This window comes from Artemia franciscana, chromosome 7, assembly GCF_032884065.1.
Source record: "Artemia franciscana chromosome 7, ASM3288406v1, whole genome shotgun sequence".
Taxonomy (NCBI): domain Eukaryota; kingdom Metazoa; phylum Arthropoda; class Branchiopoda; order Anostraca; family Artemiidae; genus Artemia; species Artemia franciscana.
The window spans coordinates 34,973,534-34,990,802 of NC_088869.1; the positions used below are offsets into that span (position 1 = coordinate 34,973,534).

Genomic DNA, 17,269 nt, shown 5'->3' on the forward strand with positions numbered 1-17,269 from the left:
GCTTAGATCATGGTGATCTAGGGGATAGAAAGTGTCATGGGTGGGGAAGTGCCAAGGGCCACAGAGTAACACGGGTCATGAACTACTGCGGAACATCACAGGGGGTCAGGAGTGTCCTGGGCTATATTAATCCTTGGGGTACGAAGTGCAATGTGTCAGTAAGTGTCAAGGGCCACAGAGTGCCACAGGCCAACAACAGTCCTGGTCCATGGATGGTCATTCATTTTCCGTCATCTCAAAAAGTTTCGTTATTTGCTTTAATGGGTTGGTGCTATAGAAAGCTCTCCTAAAGTCTTACATTCATTATAAACTAAAAATGACGATTTAAATGGTCATCTTACTTTATCAGTTTACAAAAATAATCGTTGACATGTTTCGAAAAAAATAAAGTACATTTACAGATAATCGCGTCCTTGTGAAGGTCGCGTCAATCAAAAAGTAATAATGGACTTTAGTTTTCCATATCCATTTAATTACCAAAAACTACGTAAATTAATTTTAAAAAAAAATCAAAAAAACTTTTTGTGGAAGAGTAATTAGCTATATTAAAACCAAAGACGACAGATATAATGTAATATAACAATTCAAACTTCAAACAAACGGAAATTACTACAAACAGGAGCAGGATTAACGCTCTTAAACCTTTTTAAAGGCCATAGCTGCATTTACACTTCGTAGCCCAGACTTCAACAGATCGCCAAGACCCCTTTTTGAACATTAGCATTAACATTAAAATTATGTGTTATCACATTGCATCCTACGCAATGAGTCCATGTCTCAGTTGCTCCCTTTTTTAGAACACGACGTACAAAACAAACTAGCTAAAAATAACTGTGCGTTTTTATCTGTGTTTTATTCAAGCGAGTTGTGGGATGAAAGGTCTGAAATGGTTTGGGATCTCCACTCCGTCATAAGGTCCTTCCCCTGTCTGTAGAACCAAAAGGGAAATTATGCTAATTTGGCCTTATCGAGGCGTCAGTTTGGACATTTCACAAGTTTGCCTAGCCAGAACTATCGCTGCAAACAGCACTTCAGGGAGACCTAGTGCAGCGGTGACCCACGAGGAAACGATAGTCTAGTAAACGATACAGCCCTGAATTCTGATTAATGGATAATTCTTCAGGACTTGGTTTTTTATGGTGGACTTTCCTTTTTTACACTGAAACACCTATTCCTAGCGAAGTTACCTATTATGGGCTGCATTTCCATAGTAATATAATATTTGTAGGCATGAATATATAATGAGTCGGCCATAATAATTTTAATGATATAAATAACATGAAAATTCCAACTTGTAAAATTACAAAGTTAAAAACAGCTATAGTACTGGCACTTTGACTGACGAATCCAAAAGTTTTGGACTAAACTTATTAGGAGTTTTACAAACTCATTTCGCAGAGGTGGGAAACTTGAAGTTAGTTGACTTAGAATTTATTGACTCAGTAAGGGACTAGTGCTAATGATGAGTAAGAAAGCTACTAAGCCTTGTTTAGGTTGGGAAGGTATTAACAATAGGATAATAGTCCCTCATTTTGTCTAAAAAGTACAGGGTATCAGTTATAGTAGCATTTTCTTCGGTAAAGTCAACTGATGAAGATAGTAATAAATCAATTCAATTTTACTTACAGCAACGGGAAATAGAAAGGATGTCAGATAGAGATAAGCTACTTTATTAGGGAATTTTAATGCATAGGTTCGTAAAAATATCGATATATGGTATCCCGGCCGGGTTAAAGCTAGTGACAGCATATTATTTTTGTCAAACCCATAGCCGCTACTCTTTTCTTCCTTTTCTGATTTAAGATAAAGAAGAAGTTTAACGGTGATTCCTTCAGAGCAATACGCATGTGCATGTTACGCAATAGGTAATGTTTTCCAAAAGATATAGGTGCATGTTACGTCACAGGAAATATTGCCTAAACGAAGCTAATTGTTAATACTTGAAAGAACATTGAGGGGTCAGTCCCATAAGGATTTCTTTGGTTGTTGTGATATAGGTTTGGGATGTTACATAATAGAGAGGCAAAAAAAACCAATGGCCAGGAAAAAACCTTCAGCGCCCATTAGTGGAGAACTTTCAAGATGCCAGACCATAGCGAGCAATTCAACTGGGACCCTATTAGCCAACACCACCGAAGTCTTAGCATTAAATTCCACTAGGGTCCTAGCATCTAATTTTACCGGGCCCTCTAACCTAACCACCTTAGGACCCTGGCATCCAAATCTTTCAGGGCCCCAGCATTCAATTTTATCGGGCACCTAACCTAACCCAAGGGGTTAACCTAACCCCTCCTAACCTAAGCCCTCCTAACCTAACCCCTCCTAACCTAACCCCTCCTAACCTAACTGCAGGGGTTTCTATCATCCAAAATCATTGGGAGGCCCTAGTATCCAATTCCTATAGGGACTCTAGCGAGTGAATCGACCAGAGGCCCTTAGAATTCAATTCAACCAGAACCCTGGAGTCATAGTATCCAATTCCAGCGGGAGGGGGGGTAGAAGTCAATTCAAAGAAAGATTTTAGTTGTCAAATCCAGTGGCAGACCTTAGCAGACAACTCCGACGGGGTTCCTGGAATCCAATTCCACCGGAGGCCCTTGAATACTATTTCACCGAAACCCAGAGCAACCAATTCCAACGTGGCCCTAGAATCCAATTGTGACGGGGAGGGGGAAGCAATCAATTCCAACAGAGGCCGTAGCAAGCAATTCCAATGGGACTCTAGCATCTAATTCTATCGGGGGCCCATAGCAACTAATTTCACTGACAAGTTCAGACGTTTTTCAAGACATTTCAAGACTTTTTTTTCTAGGACGTTTTTCATGATTTCTTTGGTTATTATGTAATAGTGAATGTTTATTTATGTAAAAGATGATAAATCTCGTGTGACATGAGCAGTGATGCCTCTATCTATTTAAATGCATCCCTGTCCCTGCTTTTAAACACATCCCTATCCCAGCTTTTAAACGCACTTCTACCGCAGCTTTTAAGTGGAGTCCTATCCCACCATTCAACAACATCCCTATTCTGTAATTCTAAGGACAGCTAGTAGGTACATGCTACGTAATAGGGAATGTTTTCTAAGAGATGCAGGTGCATTATACTTAATAAGGAATATTTTATAAGAGCTGCATTATACATAATAGGAAGTGTTTTCTAAGAGACGGGGGTGCATGTTACGTAATTGGAGTAGAGGGTGATGTAATCTTGCGTGACTTAATGCATTTATCAGTAGTGACGTAATCTCACATGACTTGATACAGGTCAGGGCCTCGTGGGGAATCCTGCTTGTAACTGAGTACAGCACGCACGGGCGTGTTACATAATGACTGAAAACACGTGATATGTTGCGTTATAATCGTACGCACATCGGTGTAACATGATACTTTAAGAGATTTTTTTCTTTAGAATTTATTTTTTTCTGTCAAGGCGTTTTTCTTCAGGATTTCACTTTCCATCAAGACCTTTTCCTTCAAGGGATTTGTTCTTAGGAAACCTTTATGTTCCAAAGGTGTTATTTCCATATTAGGATTCGAAAATTACTTCCCCTCCATTGAAAGAAGCGTTAACCAGTTGAGCTATAAAAGCCTTTGTAAAATTTTGATTCAGGTAATACTTTCTACATGATAAGGTGTTTCCCAATCGGAAAATCAACTGTCTCGCATAGATTGCCTGTTCCAATATGACTGCAATAATTGAAAAACAGGGGGGAAACAATAACTAGGAATTCCTTACATTCTATGAGAACCTGCTTGTTAAGTAATGCTTTAGAGGGTTTTAACAGATAATATTGTGGGTTGTTATTAGTGCATATTTTTGCTAATACAGTCAATTACTTCATTGGAACTTGAATTTGCCAGCAAATATGAAATAGAAGCAAGAGTATCATCATGGCTAGAATATGGTACACCTTCATATGCATTCAAAAGCCTTTTTCTTTTCTTCTTCACTAGACAAAATTTTAAATTAAATTAGAGCCATTCTTGAACGAGCAAAACCAGAGTTTGAAACGTTGTTTGTATGTGTTTTTTGATGTTCAAACATCAATGTCTTTACGTGACGTTTATTAAAAAGCGAAGATTTTTATTAAATTAATAACTCTTGTATCTCTTAGAAGGGCTTTGCGGAGTTTGAGAGACTCTGTTTTCTTATTCCATGTGTTTTTGCTTTTTTAACGCTCATTAACGAAAGCGAAGATTTTTGCTAAATAAATATTTCTTATATCTTTTAAAAAGGCTTCACGACATTTAAAAGACTCTGTTGTCTTATTCCATGTTGTTTTATCTTTGCTTAACATTCATTAAAAAGCGAAGATTTTTGTTAAATAAATAATTTGTGAATCTTTTCAAAGAGCTTTTCGGGGTTTGAGCTATTTTAAAAGAGCTTTTCGGGGTTTAAGAGACTTTTTTCTCTGATTCTGTGTGGTGTTTGTTTTACTTAGCACTCATTAAAAGGCCAATATTTTTTTTGAACAAATAATACATTTATCTTTTAAAGGAGCTTCAAGGACTGTTTTAATAAGTGCAACCAAGGCCAGCACCAATACAATTTTCCCGCCTCGTTGCTTTGACTGAGCGTTAGATTTCAGCCTTTAGAGGTAAATTTAACCCACACTCAAAGATATTTGTGAGAGCTTTTAACGAAATACTTCTTTTCTTTGACTGAGTGATAGATTTCAGTCCCCCACAGTCAAAAAAATTCTTTTAACCCTTCTAGGCTTAACTTTAAGCTAGAGAACATGTTATTCTATGTCAATTCACGCCACCGTGGCAATATGTTGAGATAGTGTAGCAGGGGTTTGTGACCAAAGCCAGAGAGAAATGTTCTATCCTCTAGAAATCAAGGTCAACCTCTTAATATTATGACCACCCTGAAAAAACTAAGAGATCAATATGTAGAAATCCACAACAATCCTTAGAGATAAATACTAATACATAGAAATCAAGACCAAACTCTAGAAATAAAGCCCTATCTGTAGAAATCGAAAGTAATATATAGAAACGAAGACCAAAACATAAAAATTATAACCAGACCCTAGAAATCCAAAAGAAGTCTTAAAAATCATGACCAAACCGGAGGAATCAAGGCTAATCTCTAAAAGTTAAGACCAAACCGAAGAAATCAAGTAGTTAATGTGTAGTAATCTAGAGCAACCACATAGGAATTATGACCAACACAGAAATCCAGACAAACTCACAAAAACCAAGAGTTTTTGGAGGGATCTTGATTTTTACGAACTCGTCTAGATTTGTAAGTTCTGGTCATGAATTGTGTGTATCGATCTTTATTTTTAGATGTTGCCCTTCATTTTTTTGGATTCGTCTTGACTTTTAAAAGTTTATAATGGTTCTAGAGTTTGGTCTGGGTTTGTACGGCTCGGTCAGGATTTCTATGCATTGGTCATGATTTCTAAGGATTGTGCTGAATTTCTACATGTTAATCTATTCGTTTTTGTGGCTGTGTCTTGATGTCTATGGTCTGAATTTCTAGGTTTGACCCTGATTTATATGAACTCTTGTGGAGCTCTATGCATTGCATATAATTTCGAAGAAGTCGTCGGGATTTCAATGTCCTGGTTCTGATTTGTAGGAGATTGTTCTGCATTTCCACATATTGATCTCCTGATTTTTATGGATTGGTCTTGATTTCAATGCTTTTGTCTAGATTCCAACATACTGAACTCTTAATTTTTTTAATTCGTTTGGATTTCTATAAGTTGGTCATAATCTCTATAGGGTTACTCTAGATGTCTGTATATTGACCGCTTGATCTCTTGTGGTTTGGTCTTCATTTTCAGAGGTTGGCCTTCTTGTCTTCGGTTTGGACTCGATTCTTATGAATTCGTAAGGATTCTAGGGTCTAGTTATTATTTGTTTGTATTGATCTTGATTTCTAGGGTTTGGTCTTCATTACCATGTATTAGTCTTGATTTTTACAGTTTGGTCTTGATTTCCATGTATTAGTATTGATATTTGCGAGCTTGTTTGGATTTGTCTGGTTTGGCCTTAAATTCTATGCATTGGGCACATGATTTCTATCTTTTGATCTTCATATCTATGATTTGGCCTGGACTTCTACATCTTGATCCTTTGATTTCTTTAGGTTGGTTATAATTCTGGGAGGTTAATCTTGATTTCTAGAATATAATCTTGATTTTTATGCTTTGCTGTGGATTCTTATACACTGGATATGTGTGTGTGTATGTGTGTGGGCTTGGGAAAAATCAAACTCATGTCTCTCTGACTTTGGTTAAGAAACCCTACTAGCCTATCTCAACAAATTTCCAAGGTGGCGTGAATTGGCATGGACTAAACTGTTTTACAGATTAAGGTGGGGGTGTTAAAGGAATTTTTTTACTGAGAGGGATTGAATTCTAAAATTCAGTCAAAGGAACGAGTATTTTCATTAAAAGCTCTCAGAAATATCTCTTAATATGGGTTAAATGTATATCTAGCGAGGTTATGCGTAATACGACGAACAATATTACTCAAATTTGCGCTTGTCAACCAGGAATGCTAAGGTTTGCCTCAAAGAAACTAGGCATTTTCATTAAATCCTCGGGAGGGGTTAAAAGAATTTTTTTACAGAAGGGGGTGGCTGATATCTAATATTAAGTTAGGGGTGGGAAAAATTGTGTGATTCCTGGCCGTGTCTGTACCTTTTAAACAACACTTAAAGCTCTTTAACATGAATATACTAACAAAAATATTCACTTTTTTATGAGTGACAAGTAAAGAAAAAACCACACAAAATCAGAGAGCAGAGTCTCTCAAAACCCGTAAACCTCTTTTAAAAGATAAAAGATATAGTAATTTAACAAAAAACTTCGCTTTTTAATGATTGTTAAGTAATAAGAAAATTCACATGAAATCATGAAATTTCCCCTCAATTCCATTGAGGGGAAATCCCTTCCGAATCCTAATGCGGACACAAATCTGTAGATTATAAAGGTTCCCTGAAAAAAACGTCGTGAAAAAACTTAGATCTCTTAAACTATTATGCAGCAACACACTTTTCCATCATAACTGTTTTCTACCCCCAGTTACAACTGAGGACTCCCCATGCCCCCCTGGCCTCTAGAAGGTCACTTGATATTGCAGCATTCTTAACATAAGTAAATATTCCACTATTAAATAACAACCAAAGACATCTTGACAAACGTCTTAGAAAAAACATCTTAAAATGTCTTGAAACGTCTTGAAAAACATCTTTAAACATCTTAAGTAACACCTTGTCGGTAAAACTGGATGCTAGGGCCCTGTTGGAATTACTTGCTAGGGACTCCGTTGAAAATGAATACTAGTCCATTCCCGTTGGAATTGGATGCTAGGCCCCTTCTTGAATTGGTTGCTGTGTAGTTCAGTGGAATTGGATGCAAAAGACCCACTGTGGAATTTTCTGCTAAGGTCTTCCGTTGAAAATGACTGCTAGGGGCCCCCCTATGGTTTAACTGCTATCCCCTCGCCTCCCCCTGTTGGAATTAAATTCTAGGGCCCCAAGATGATGGTTGAGCTTAATTCTAGGGGCACCTAGTGGAATTATTCGCTAGGGCCTCTGCTTGAAATGGATGCTATGGTCCCCAATGAAATTGGATGCCAGGGCTCCTGGTGGTTATTTTAGGAGCCCAGTGAAATTAGGTGCTACTGCCCCGATAGAATAGGATGCTAAGACCCTCCAGTGGTCAGGTTAGGGGGCCCGGAGAAATTGGCTGCTATGGCCCCAGTTAAATTAAATGCTAGGTCCCCGGTGGGGTTGGTTGCTATGGCCCCAGTAAAATTGCTCACTAGGGACCCCCATGGGAATTGGTTGCTAGGGTTGGGCTTCGGGCTTCTCGAAGGTTTCTCACTAGCGGGCCCTGAAGGTTTTTTCCTGGCCCTCGAGAGTTTTTTAAACACTCTCTATTTTGCAATATCCCAAACCCTATTATAAAACAACCAAAGAAATCCTGATTTGGCTAAGTGTTTTTTATGGAATTAACCCATGCTTCATTTAGAAAACATTCCCTATGACGTAACATGCACTTGCACCTTGCCCTGAGCGAATCACTGTTAAACTTTTTCTTCATCTAAAATCATTCAAGAAAGAAAAGAGTAGCACCTTTGGGTCTCACAGAATCATTATCCTGTCACTGCTGTTAAATTTGGCGTAGAAATATAGATTAATTTATATCTGTTATAGATTATATATAAAGAATACAACTCTTATATTTTGCTGCAGTTTTGAAAGTACTAAAAATAAAAAGAATGTAACCCTTTGTGACACTTTGTAAGTGAAGGAAGTGTTATTTTTTTAGGAAGAATTAGTGACAGTACTGAAATGATTAAAAAGTAATGAGACCTTAGTTGCTGATACTGTGATAAGTGAGTTTTTTTAAATATAGTTATTGTGAAGTTAGACATATGCTAATAATCAAGTGTGAATATAATTTTTTTACAGGGGAAGTACTTAGTGACTTTCGGAAAACTTTAATCAATCCTCTCTATAAGAAAGGTGTTAAGAGTGAGTTTGTTAAATTTAGAGGCATTACCTTGGTTTCCGTAAGAGGCAAATTACTTAGTATGATGATACTTTTAGACTTAAGAGGAGATATAGATGAAATTAAAGACAAGAAACCCTTAAGATTAGTTAAGAAAAGGTCAAAACTTAAACTTACCGCATAAAGCCATTACTAAGGCATAGAAGTGGCAAACCTCTCGACTAAAGGCCCATTTTCTTTCTATGGAATTAACAAAAGAAATGGTTGTCCCAACTGTCGCAATACCCAAGTCAGAAAAGGACAAATTAATCAATACCATATTAATGGGTGTCTGAAGCTGAAAAAAAGGATTGGTAAGCTGAGAGTTATTACATATTTTTGCACATTTTATCGCCAAGAATAAGACAAAAGGATAACATAAAATAAGACAAAAGTATAGAAACAAAAGATTAGAAGCAAAGAACAAGGCGAATAACCAAAGTAAAAAGACAAAACATATATTGGAGAACAGAAGTATATATATATATATTTTGAGATTTCTCTTGATCATTCGATTTGAATGAACTAAAACTGTCTTGTCTTTGATTAAACTAAAAACAAAACAGGTTGGCTCCACGAAAAATAAGGAACAAATTAAAAGATTAGAACGAGTAAAAGTCACTAAAAATGAAGTAACGAAACCCAGAACGAAAATGAGTTAGAACGACTAATAAAGAAAAACAAAACCAACAAAAAGTCCCGCAGATAAGGGAGGTGTTAGAAAACCTTATACCCCCCAAAAAAGCTAACCTGTTATTCATGCTTTGCTGAAACTATAAGCATTTTCTAATATCTTTTTAATAAATTTAAAAAGAATGTTATTACAGGCAGTAAAAATGTTGCTGCAGAGTAAAGAGCAATATTTGTTTCATATTTTAATGTTATTATTCCTTTTCCTTTTGCCCAGGCCATTTAATATGGAAAGGTGGTGTAGAAATTTTGTAGGGGGTTCATTTTATTGGAAATTGAAAATATTAGTGTCCTATTTAAGGGTCAAAAGCAATTGAAGGTGAAAGGCCTCTTTCCCATACCCTTTTAGCCATATGCTTCAAATGTTACTTCATGTAGCAAGGGCTATAAATTATCCTGTTTTCCCACAGTTTTCATATAGCTTGTTTTTTTCTTTTTTTTCACTGAGCTTTTGGGCAACTTTAATCCTGGGTGTTCAAAAAGGTTTAGGGTATTAAGAAAAATTTTAAGAAATGTTGAGAAGATGTAGAATTAAATCAAAAGACAGTGTGTGTATCCAAATTTTGGAAACTGTGTACCTGCAACATCTTCCAAAAAGTAGTGCCCATTTATATAGTTCCTGTGGTCAGAAATGTCATTATGCCAGTTTTAAGGGAAAAAATGTATAATCGATTTCGAGAAAAAATCTTTAAACACATATATACACAATTATTGCATGTTTAATTAATTTTAAAAGGTATTCTAGCAATTAGATATTTTTTCGGAAGTTGGCAACGGTTGCTTCCACACAGATTTTATGTTCGTCGTTCATTTTCAGGTGGTAGTAGAATTTCTTAGCTACGTTATCATTTAACGTGAGAAAAATATAAGTAAAACATTCCCAAGTACATCCTAAAAATCCTAAGGGCATGATTAAAAACAGAACTACGGAAGTTGGCGCCAACAAATTCAAAAATTTTGCCTTACGACTGATGTATTGTCATGGCAAATGCAATTCGATGTGGAAACTGATGTTGTTGAATAGTGCACCCGAAGTTGATCTTTAAAAAAGATCAAGCGTTACTCGATAAAACATGAACATCTTTTCCTGACTTTTCCTAAATAATTGTGTTCACCTTTTTTATGTTATTAAATTATCCAATTATAGAACGGTTTCATTGCAAATCCCTTTAGAAATATTTAAGCTACGGAAAAGTAAAACTTTTCTATTTTTCTTTATTTTTAAGTGATGGGGTGGCCGATCTGCAGTATCAATACAGTTTTGGAATTCTGGAGTGAATGCAATTCCTCCTGTTGCTTCGTCTTTTACAAAACAATAACTTTTATAAGATTTGTATTATACTGGAAGCGACTGGCAATTTTCGCATTTATTTTACTAACTCCTCTGTTGATCGAAGTTAAAATAAGATAATTCTTCATTAAGTGCACATTTTGGTTTGTTAGAGGTTCTCCAAATACTTCCTCAATTAAATTACCACCAGAATTTACATCTTTCAGTGATTAGATTTCATTGAAGTCATTTTTCGGAAGATTTCCATTCCTAGGTCTAGGATGTACTTTGCAAATGTTTCCTTTTAAGGATCAGCCTGTATATTTTTGAAAAAAAATTGTTTGAAATACCTCCAAATGTGACCTTTTTTTTATTGACAATTCAAGTGTATCACGGCGGTTGCTTCAGAATTGAACTGGTAAACCCTGACCGAAATCACTTCCAGCAACTAGAATCGTCTCTCCAAATGGCAAATTTGGATTTGCAATGGACCACAATAACTGATCAATGAATAACATAAGCCATGCTAGGATAACATCAGTGCTTCGTCAATAATAAAAACTTATTATCTAAAGCTATATTTTTAATGAGGCCTTATGCTGGAAACTGAATCTGAGGAAAGAAGAACTTTCAAGCTCAAGGTCCAATCTGAGGAAAGAAGAACTTTCAAGCCCAAGGTCCTGTGTGCTGTTCGTCTAAATAGCAGTAAAATCGATGCCATTCCTGTATTAGCCATAAATTTTACTTCGCGATTTTTGCTTTCAGAATATCATACAAGGTTTAATAAACAATGTTTAGCCGGTGCTTCCTGGTGCCTTTATGAAGAAATATTTGCCCTGACCAAATCAGGATCATTGACAGCTTTTAAAATATCATTTACAGTTTCAAACAGTTTTCCTTGCAGAAGCCGATACATACTTTTTCCAGTAGCAGCTTATTCACTAAAATTTAGAAATTCCCTATTTGTCATTTTTGTAGATCTTAATGTAGTCCCCGTTCCATATTGTTCCGTCCAAAAACTAAAATTTCAACCTTCTCTCACCATCGTATTTAACTTGGATGCAGTGTTACAATAAGCACGCTTAATTGCAGTATAGTCAGACATATTAATTCGTCGCGCTTGGTGATTAAAATCCTCTCCCAATTAGTTTTGAATCTTTCCCAAAGAACTTTTGGATCTGCAAGATTTCCAAAAACAATAATCTGTACGAAGAGTTTTCCCATTACAAAAGGCATTTTGACAATGCTGATTCTTCTAGGGCATAAAGCCACTGTTTATCGTCGAATTCAAGGCCATGGGTACACCATGAATGTTTGTATGGGACATAAGGAATGTTATCAACAGGTTTGAGATCTTCAAAACTTGTTGTATTCTTCACTCGATAGAGAGCCACTCGCAAATACAAGCACTCGGGATGAGTTGCAAAATTTATGTTGTGGACTCGGCCAATGACGATTCGTGGTTCCAATGTTCTCACTTTCTGTCTCGTTTAAAGTAGTTAGGAATTTCCCAATAATACAGAAATTTATGTTCTTTCTTTTGTTTTAACGCCTGGTTGTATCTAAAATCTACGCTTCCAACATTGTGTCTTTTTTTTCAATATTCAACAAATCTTTTTGGGAACGGCTGACATCAGGCACCTGGTATTGTCTGGGTAAATGAACAGTTAACCGTAGAACGACACGACTATTTTTGGATATCGTAACTAAAGGGTCACCAGCATGTTTCAGTTGGTTTAATATAGTGCCCTTCTGCAAAGGTTTCTACTTCATTGTAAACCAATTACCGTTGAGTTTCCACAATCTTTACTGAAGCGCAGTAAAGTCCTTTGTAGATGTATTTATATAAATACTTTAATGGACCTATACTTCCAACAAATTCGACATTGAAATGATATTGAAATTTCTGAGTATATAAGGATTATATTTGGCAACATGGAAATTATCACGAGTAAATCGGTGATTGTTGGAGTCTCTTCGATAAACAGCACAGTTGTGTTAAAATTCTTCTTTGATCAATTCGTCTAATTTTGGGTCATAACAAAGCCGATTCTTCGGTTTTTTAAACATCCGCAAGAGACGTGACAGAATTTTATTGTGTTGGATTACCAAAGGCACACTGCAATATATATTTTTATTGATTATATAAGTCGTATTTGGATTTAACTCTCTACAATGATCATGAATCATCCACTTTAAGACTAATTCCCTTATTAAAGGATCGTAAGTATTTGGAATACTAGCCAAAACCAGATTGTTAGTTTCCACTGGATTATGGATTCAATCACGAGGACTCAAGATCAAGAGCATATGCATATGGAATAGTCCACATTTTTGAGATTCAATCGTGTGAACATATGCCGCCATTGGCTACATATGTTTCTTATTAATGTCATTGATTATTTCCTCAAATTTAAATTTTTAATTCGAACAACGAGATCGAGACGATCTTGAATGGACTGTTCTATGATAAATATATTATCTTCCGATTTGATACGTTCTGCTTCTTTAAGTTAAAGCCAATTAGTATTGCAAGTCTTAGTTATAAAGAAACCTGAGGATCCAAAGTGACGAACAATAGCCAAGGCATCTTCTAAATGTTCATCAAAATAGCGTATTAATCCGAAGAATGACGACAGTAGTATTAATTTTCCGCCAACGACTGCATTCTGTTTTAAAGCTAAGTCATTGAAAAGTCGTGTAACACCAGCGTAATTTTTGGTCATAAAAGTTTTCTAGTTCAATTTTATCCATTGGATGCAATAACGCTCAACACAAACATCTGTATCGACAAGATATTGTTGAAAAAGCTTTTCTTCGAAACGCAAAGCATTAAAACTAGTCCAATGTTGGTCGGATTTTGCAGCTCACAGAGAAAGACTATTGGTATATTGAGGCAAAAAGCCATACGATACCTTAATAATTCAAGCCGTGTCAGATACCGAGAGGCTGCATAAGCTGTATGAATTAGCATATCCACTATGCATCCTGACGTTCCGGCTGGATAAAACAATGGTTAGGTAAAGAGCTCAACACAAGGGTTGGTATTTTTTAAATTAATAAGATTTTTGCCACGATGTCTTACAGCCGTTACATTTGACGGAAAACTATAGTCAGCATTAAGAGTCAACACACCAGATACTTCGTTACATGCAAGAGGGATGAACCGTTTATTATTGACAATGCATGTTTTGAGGCTGTTGTCTCGGTAAAGCAGTATGTTGATTTACATTATCCATTTCAAAGATTTTCATATAACATTTAGCAGAGTGGTTTATATCTCGCAATATTTCTTCCAAAAATCCACAGGATATGCAAACCGTTCTTGAACATCTTCATCAGGGTTTAAAAAACACATTTGGCCATATAAAGGTGATTCAAAATATTAGTAGTAGCGTGCACATATTGCCGTTGGTCCACTGATTTTCCCCTTTAAGTATTCTCTGAAAGTTCCAATCTAATACCCAAACCCATTCTTTACATACGTTCTTTTGACAATGTGAATGCACATAGGGTCTTTTAATTTAGTTCAAATTTCCGCTTAATATTTTGAATTTAGAAGCGTGGTAGTAGTAGTAGTAGTAGTAGTGGTGGTAGTTATAGTAGTAGTAGTAACATGCAAATAACCTTTTTAGTCAATTTGTCATCTCCATTATCATTTAATGAAAGCTCCAAATTAATATATTTAGTCATTCCTGAGTTAAATTCTTTTGACAACCCATATACACATAACTTGTTTTGATCTAATTCATCAGTATTTTCTGAAAGGCTCACCTGAATACCCCTTGTCCTATAGGAAATAATAATAATCTTTATGGAAAGTCAATAACGTCTGCTATATGTAAACAATGAACGAATTGCCTAACTTACAGCCCTTGGCCTGAAGGCTGTCGAGGGGTGGGGGTTGCCATCCCTAAAAGGCATAATTACTGGACCTGTCCGCAATGCTGAAGAAAATAGATGTCTCAGAATTTTGATTGGATGCTTTTTGGGAAATGGTGAGGGTGGGGGAGAATGGGGGCTTGTTGCCTTCAAATCACCTTTGACTGTTAAAAAGGGCACTATAACTTTCAATTTCCAATCAAACTCCCAATCCGAGGTTTATATGACCACCCATTTAAAAAAATCCCTATATGCCCCCCGGGGCATAACTTACAACTTTTGTCCCAGGGTTCTGATGGGTTACATCAGCTATGGAGGCAATGTCATTTGTCCTTTGGACTACTTTGAACAAGATGACAATCTCACAATTTTGATCAGATATGTTCTATCACATCAGAAGGGTTATAACTTATAACTCTTGCCCTGAAGCTGTGGGGGGATGTCATCCTGAAAGACAGAATTAATGGACCTTTCAACTATATTGAATTCAACTACATGGATATATTTGGGGAAATTATTGGCGTGGGGGCTGCTGATGGCCCTCCAATCACTTTTGACTATTAAAAGGGCAATAAAACATTCACTTTCCGATCGACTGAGCCCCTTTCAAAGTTTCTACGACAATTACATCCATGCATAGGGTTGTGGTCTAAAAAAAAAGAAAAAAAACAAACAGCCCATTTTAAGCATCATTTGGCAGCGTTATTGCACTGCATATGATAAAGTTCGATTTTCGTTTTGAAACATATCTAAGACCTTCGTGTGTTTTATATGATCTTTGATTGAGCATTTTAATTTTAATCACTCGTATCCAAAAATTGAAAGGAATATTTTTTTTTTTTTCAGCAATTGGGATGATAAACTCAGTTTTATGGTTGGTCTTTCAAGGTTTCCCCGTATCGCACGAAATTGTAAATTTTCACTCTGATTCTTCATGATTAAAAATAATTGTGGAGTACTTTTAATACAAAATAGCCAAAAATTACTTTGCTACTTCTTTCAATTATTTTCTATTTCGCTTCCATAAATTTGAATAATATTTTTAAATTTTTTGTCATTGATATGAAAATATTGAAAACAGAGACACATAGATTTGGAGGCTTTTTGGTCGTGCAATAAATATCTGACCTTCCTTCGCTTTAATCTGCTTTTTTTCTTTAACTAGTCTGTTCACAATATCAGAAAATACTTACTTTTCGGTGGTAGGAAGATCCAAAATAACTTGGTAATTGTAATTTAAATTAACCTCATGACAAAAATATTTATTGACCTTTAAGTAGCTACTGAAGCTAATGCGTTTTTCCATACTTAACATCTAAATGAGAAACAAAAGAATTGTTTTTAGACTTTTACAAATACAGTGGACACATTTTGTAGCCAAATTAAAGATATTTTGAGACCTTGTTCGGGATTTTTTTTTTTTTTTTTTTTTTTTTTTTTTTTTTTTTTTTTTTTTTTTTTTTTTGCCGACAATAAAGCAAACTAGAAATGCAAAGAGTGGTAGCAATAATAAATAAATAAATACACACAATAAAAAAATGAAGTATTTTATTTTGAACTGAAGCTTTGTAGCCTACTTATTATGAAAATGAACTGAATAGGACAGTTTCTGCCAGCCTACAGAGTGCAGTTTCAACGACTTTCTGGTCTTTTGTCGTTTTGAAGCCTTACAACTAAAACATTCATTATTGGCTAATAGCGAAGACAAAAGGAGATTCTTTGTATATTAAAGCGGTAATGCTTGGGCAAATCACAACCAAACCTCAAAAGCTTAAAAAAAGAAGTGTTTACTAAGAAAGTTACCAAGAAAAAAGCATAAAAGTTAACTGGATTGGAAAAGATGGCAAAAACAAACAGTTTGTATTACAATACTTTCGAAAAAAATTTTAAAAATTGGTTCAAAATTTAAATTCGGGAGAGTGAAAATAGGAAGACAGAATCAGAAGACTAGATACGACTATCACCCATGGCTATGGATTGTCGATGCATTACTATTCCGATTATCAAACAGATCGTAGTAACGAACACTAAGTAATTAGCCACTCCGCTCTATAGTAACTGAAACTCTAAAAAACGGAATTTTGATATCAATAGATACATCAAAAGAATCAACTTATTATGGTGATTACAAATATATAAATATTATCAAGTCTAGTGTTGCCCGTCAAAAGCTACAAACCTGAGAAAATTTGCCTGATCTTTGAAATAGGGGAGAAACACCCCCTAAAATTCAAGGAATTCTAATGAAATTTGCACCAGCAGATTCAACATCGCAGAGAACCATACTACAGAGGTTTCAAGATACTATACACACAAATGTGGAATTTTACTATTTGTGCCAGAAAAAAGATCACGAATGCGTGTTTATTTGTTGTTGTTTTTTTTTTTTATTGTTTGTTTTCCAGGGTTGATTGCATCAATATATCTGTCCTAGAGGATCGGGAGACGGTTCAATGGAACATAGATTAAAAGTTCTAGTTCCCCTTTTTAAGTGACCAAGAAGATTGAAGGGTAACTGTCCCCTTTTTCCCCAAAGCTATCTGATCAAAATTTTGAGACAGCCATTTTGTTCAGTATATTTGAAAGATCAAATAGTTATGTCCCATTGAGTAAAAATGCCCCCCCCCCACAGTCCATGGGCAGAGGCCTGTAACTTATAAAATTTGCCCATTGTTTACGTATAGTATTTGTTATTGGGAAGTATACAGACATTTGGAGGGTATTTTGTGCTTGGGGTAGATTTCCATAGGGAGAATCTTCTTTCGGGGAAAAATTTCTGGAGTAAGTTTTACAGGGGAAATTTCACATTGGATGGATTTGAAAGAATTTCTACATCAAATTCTTTTTATTTGTCTTGCATTCTCTTTGCTAACTCAATTTTGCATTTGCAGACGTTCTGGGAGAATTATCCG

The 17,269-nt window shown here is 35.7% G+C and overlaps 1 protein-coding gene across 2 annotated transcripts in view; it reads right to left on the reverse strand.

Annotated features, from left to right (window-relative positions):
- Positions 1 to 17,269, reverse strand: part of LOC136029201 (visual pigment-like receptor peropsin) — a 218,124-nt gene that overhangs the window by 173,600 nt on the left and 27,255 nt on the right. For both annotated transcript variants that reach the window (XM_065707349.1, XM_065707348.1), the window contains exon 3: positions 8,654 to 8,813. In XM_065707349.1, coding sequence (XP_065563421.1) covers positions 8,654 to 8,813 — 160 coding nt within the window. The remainder of the gene's footprint in view (positions 1 to 8,653; positions 8,814 to 17,269) is intronic.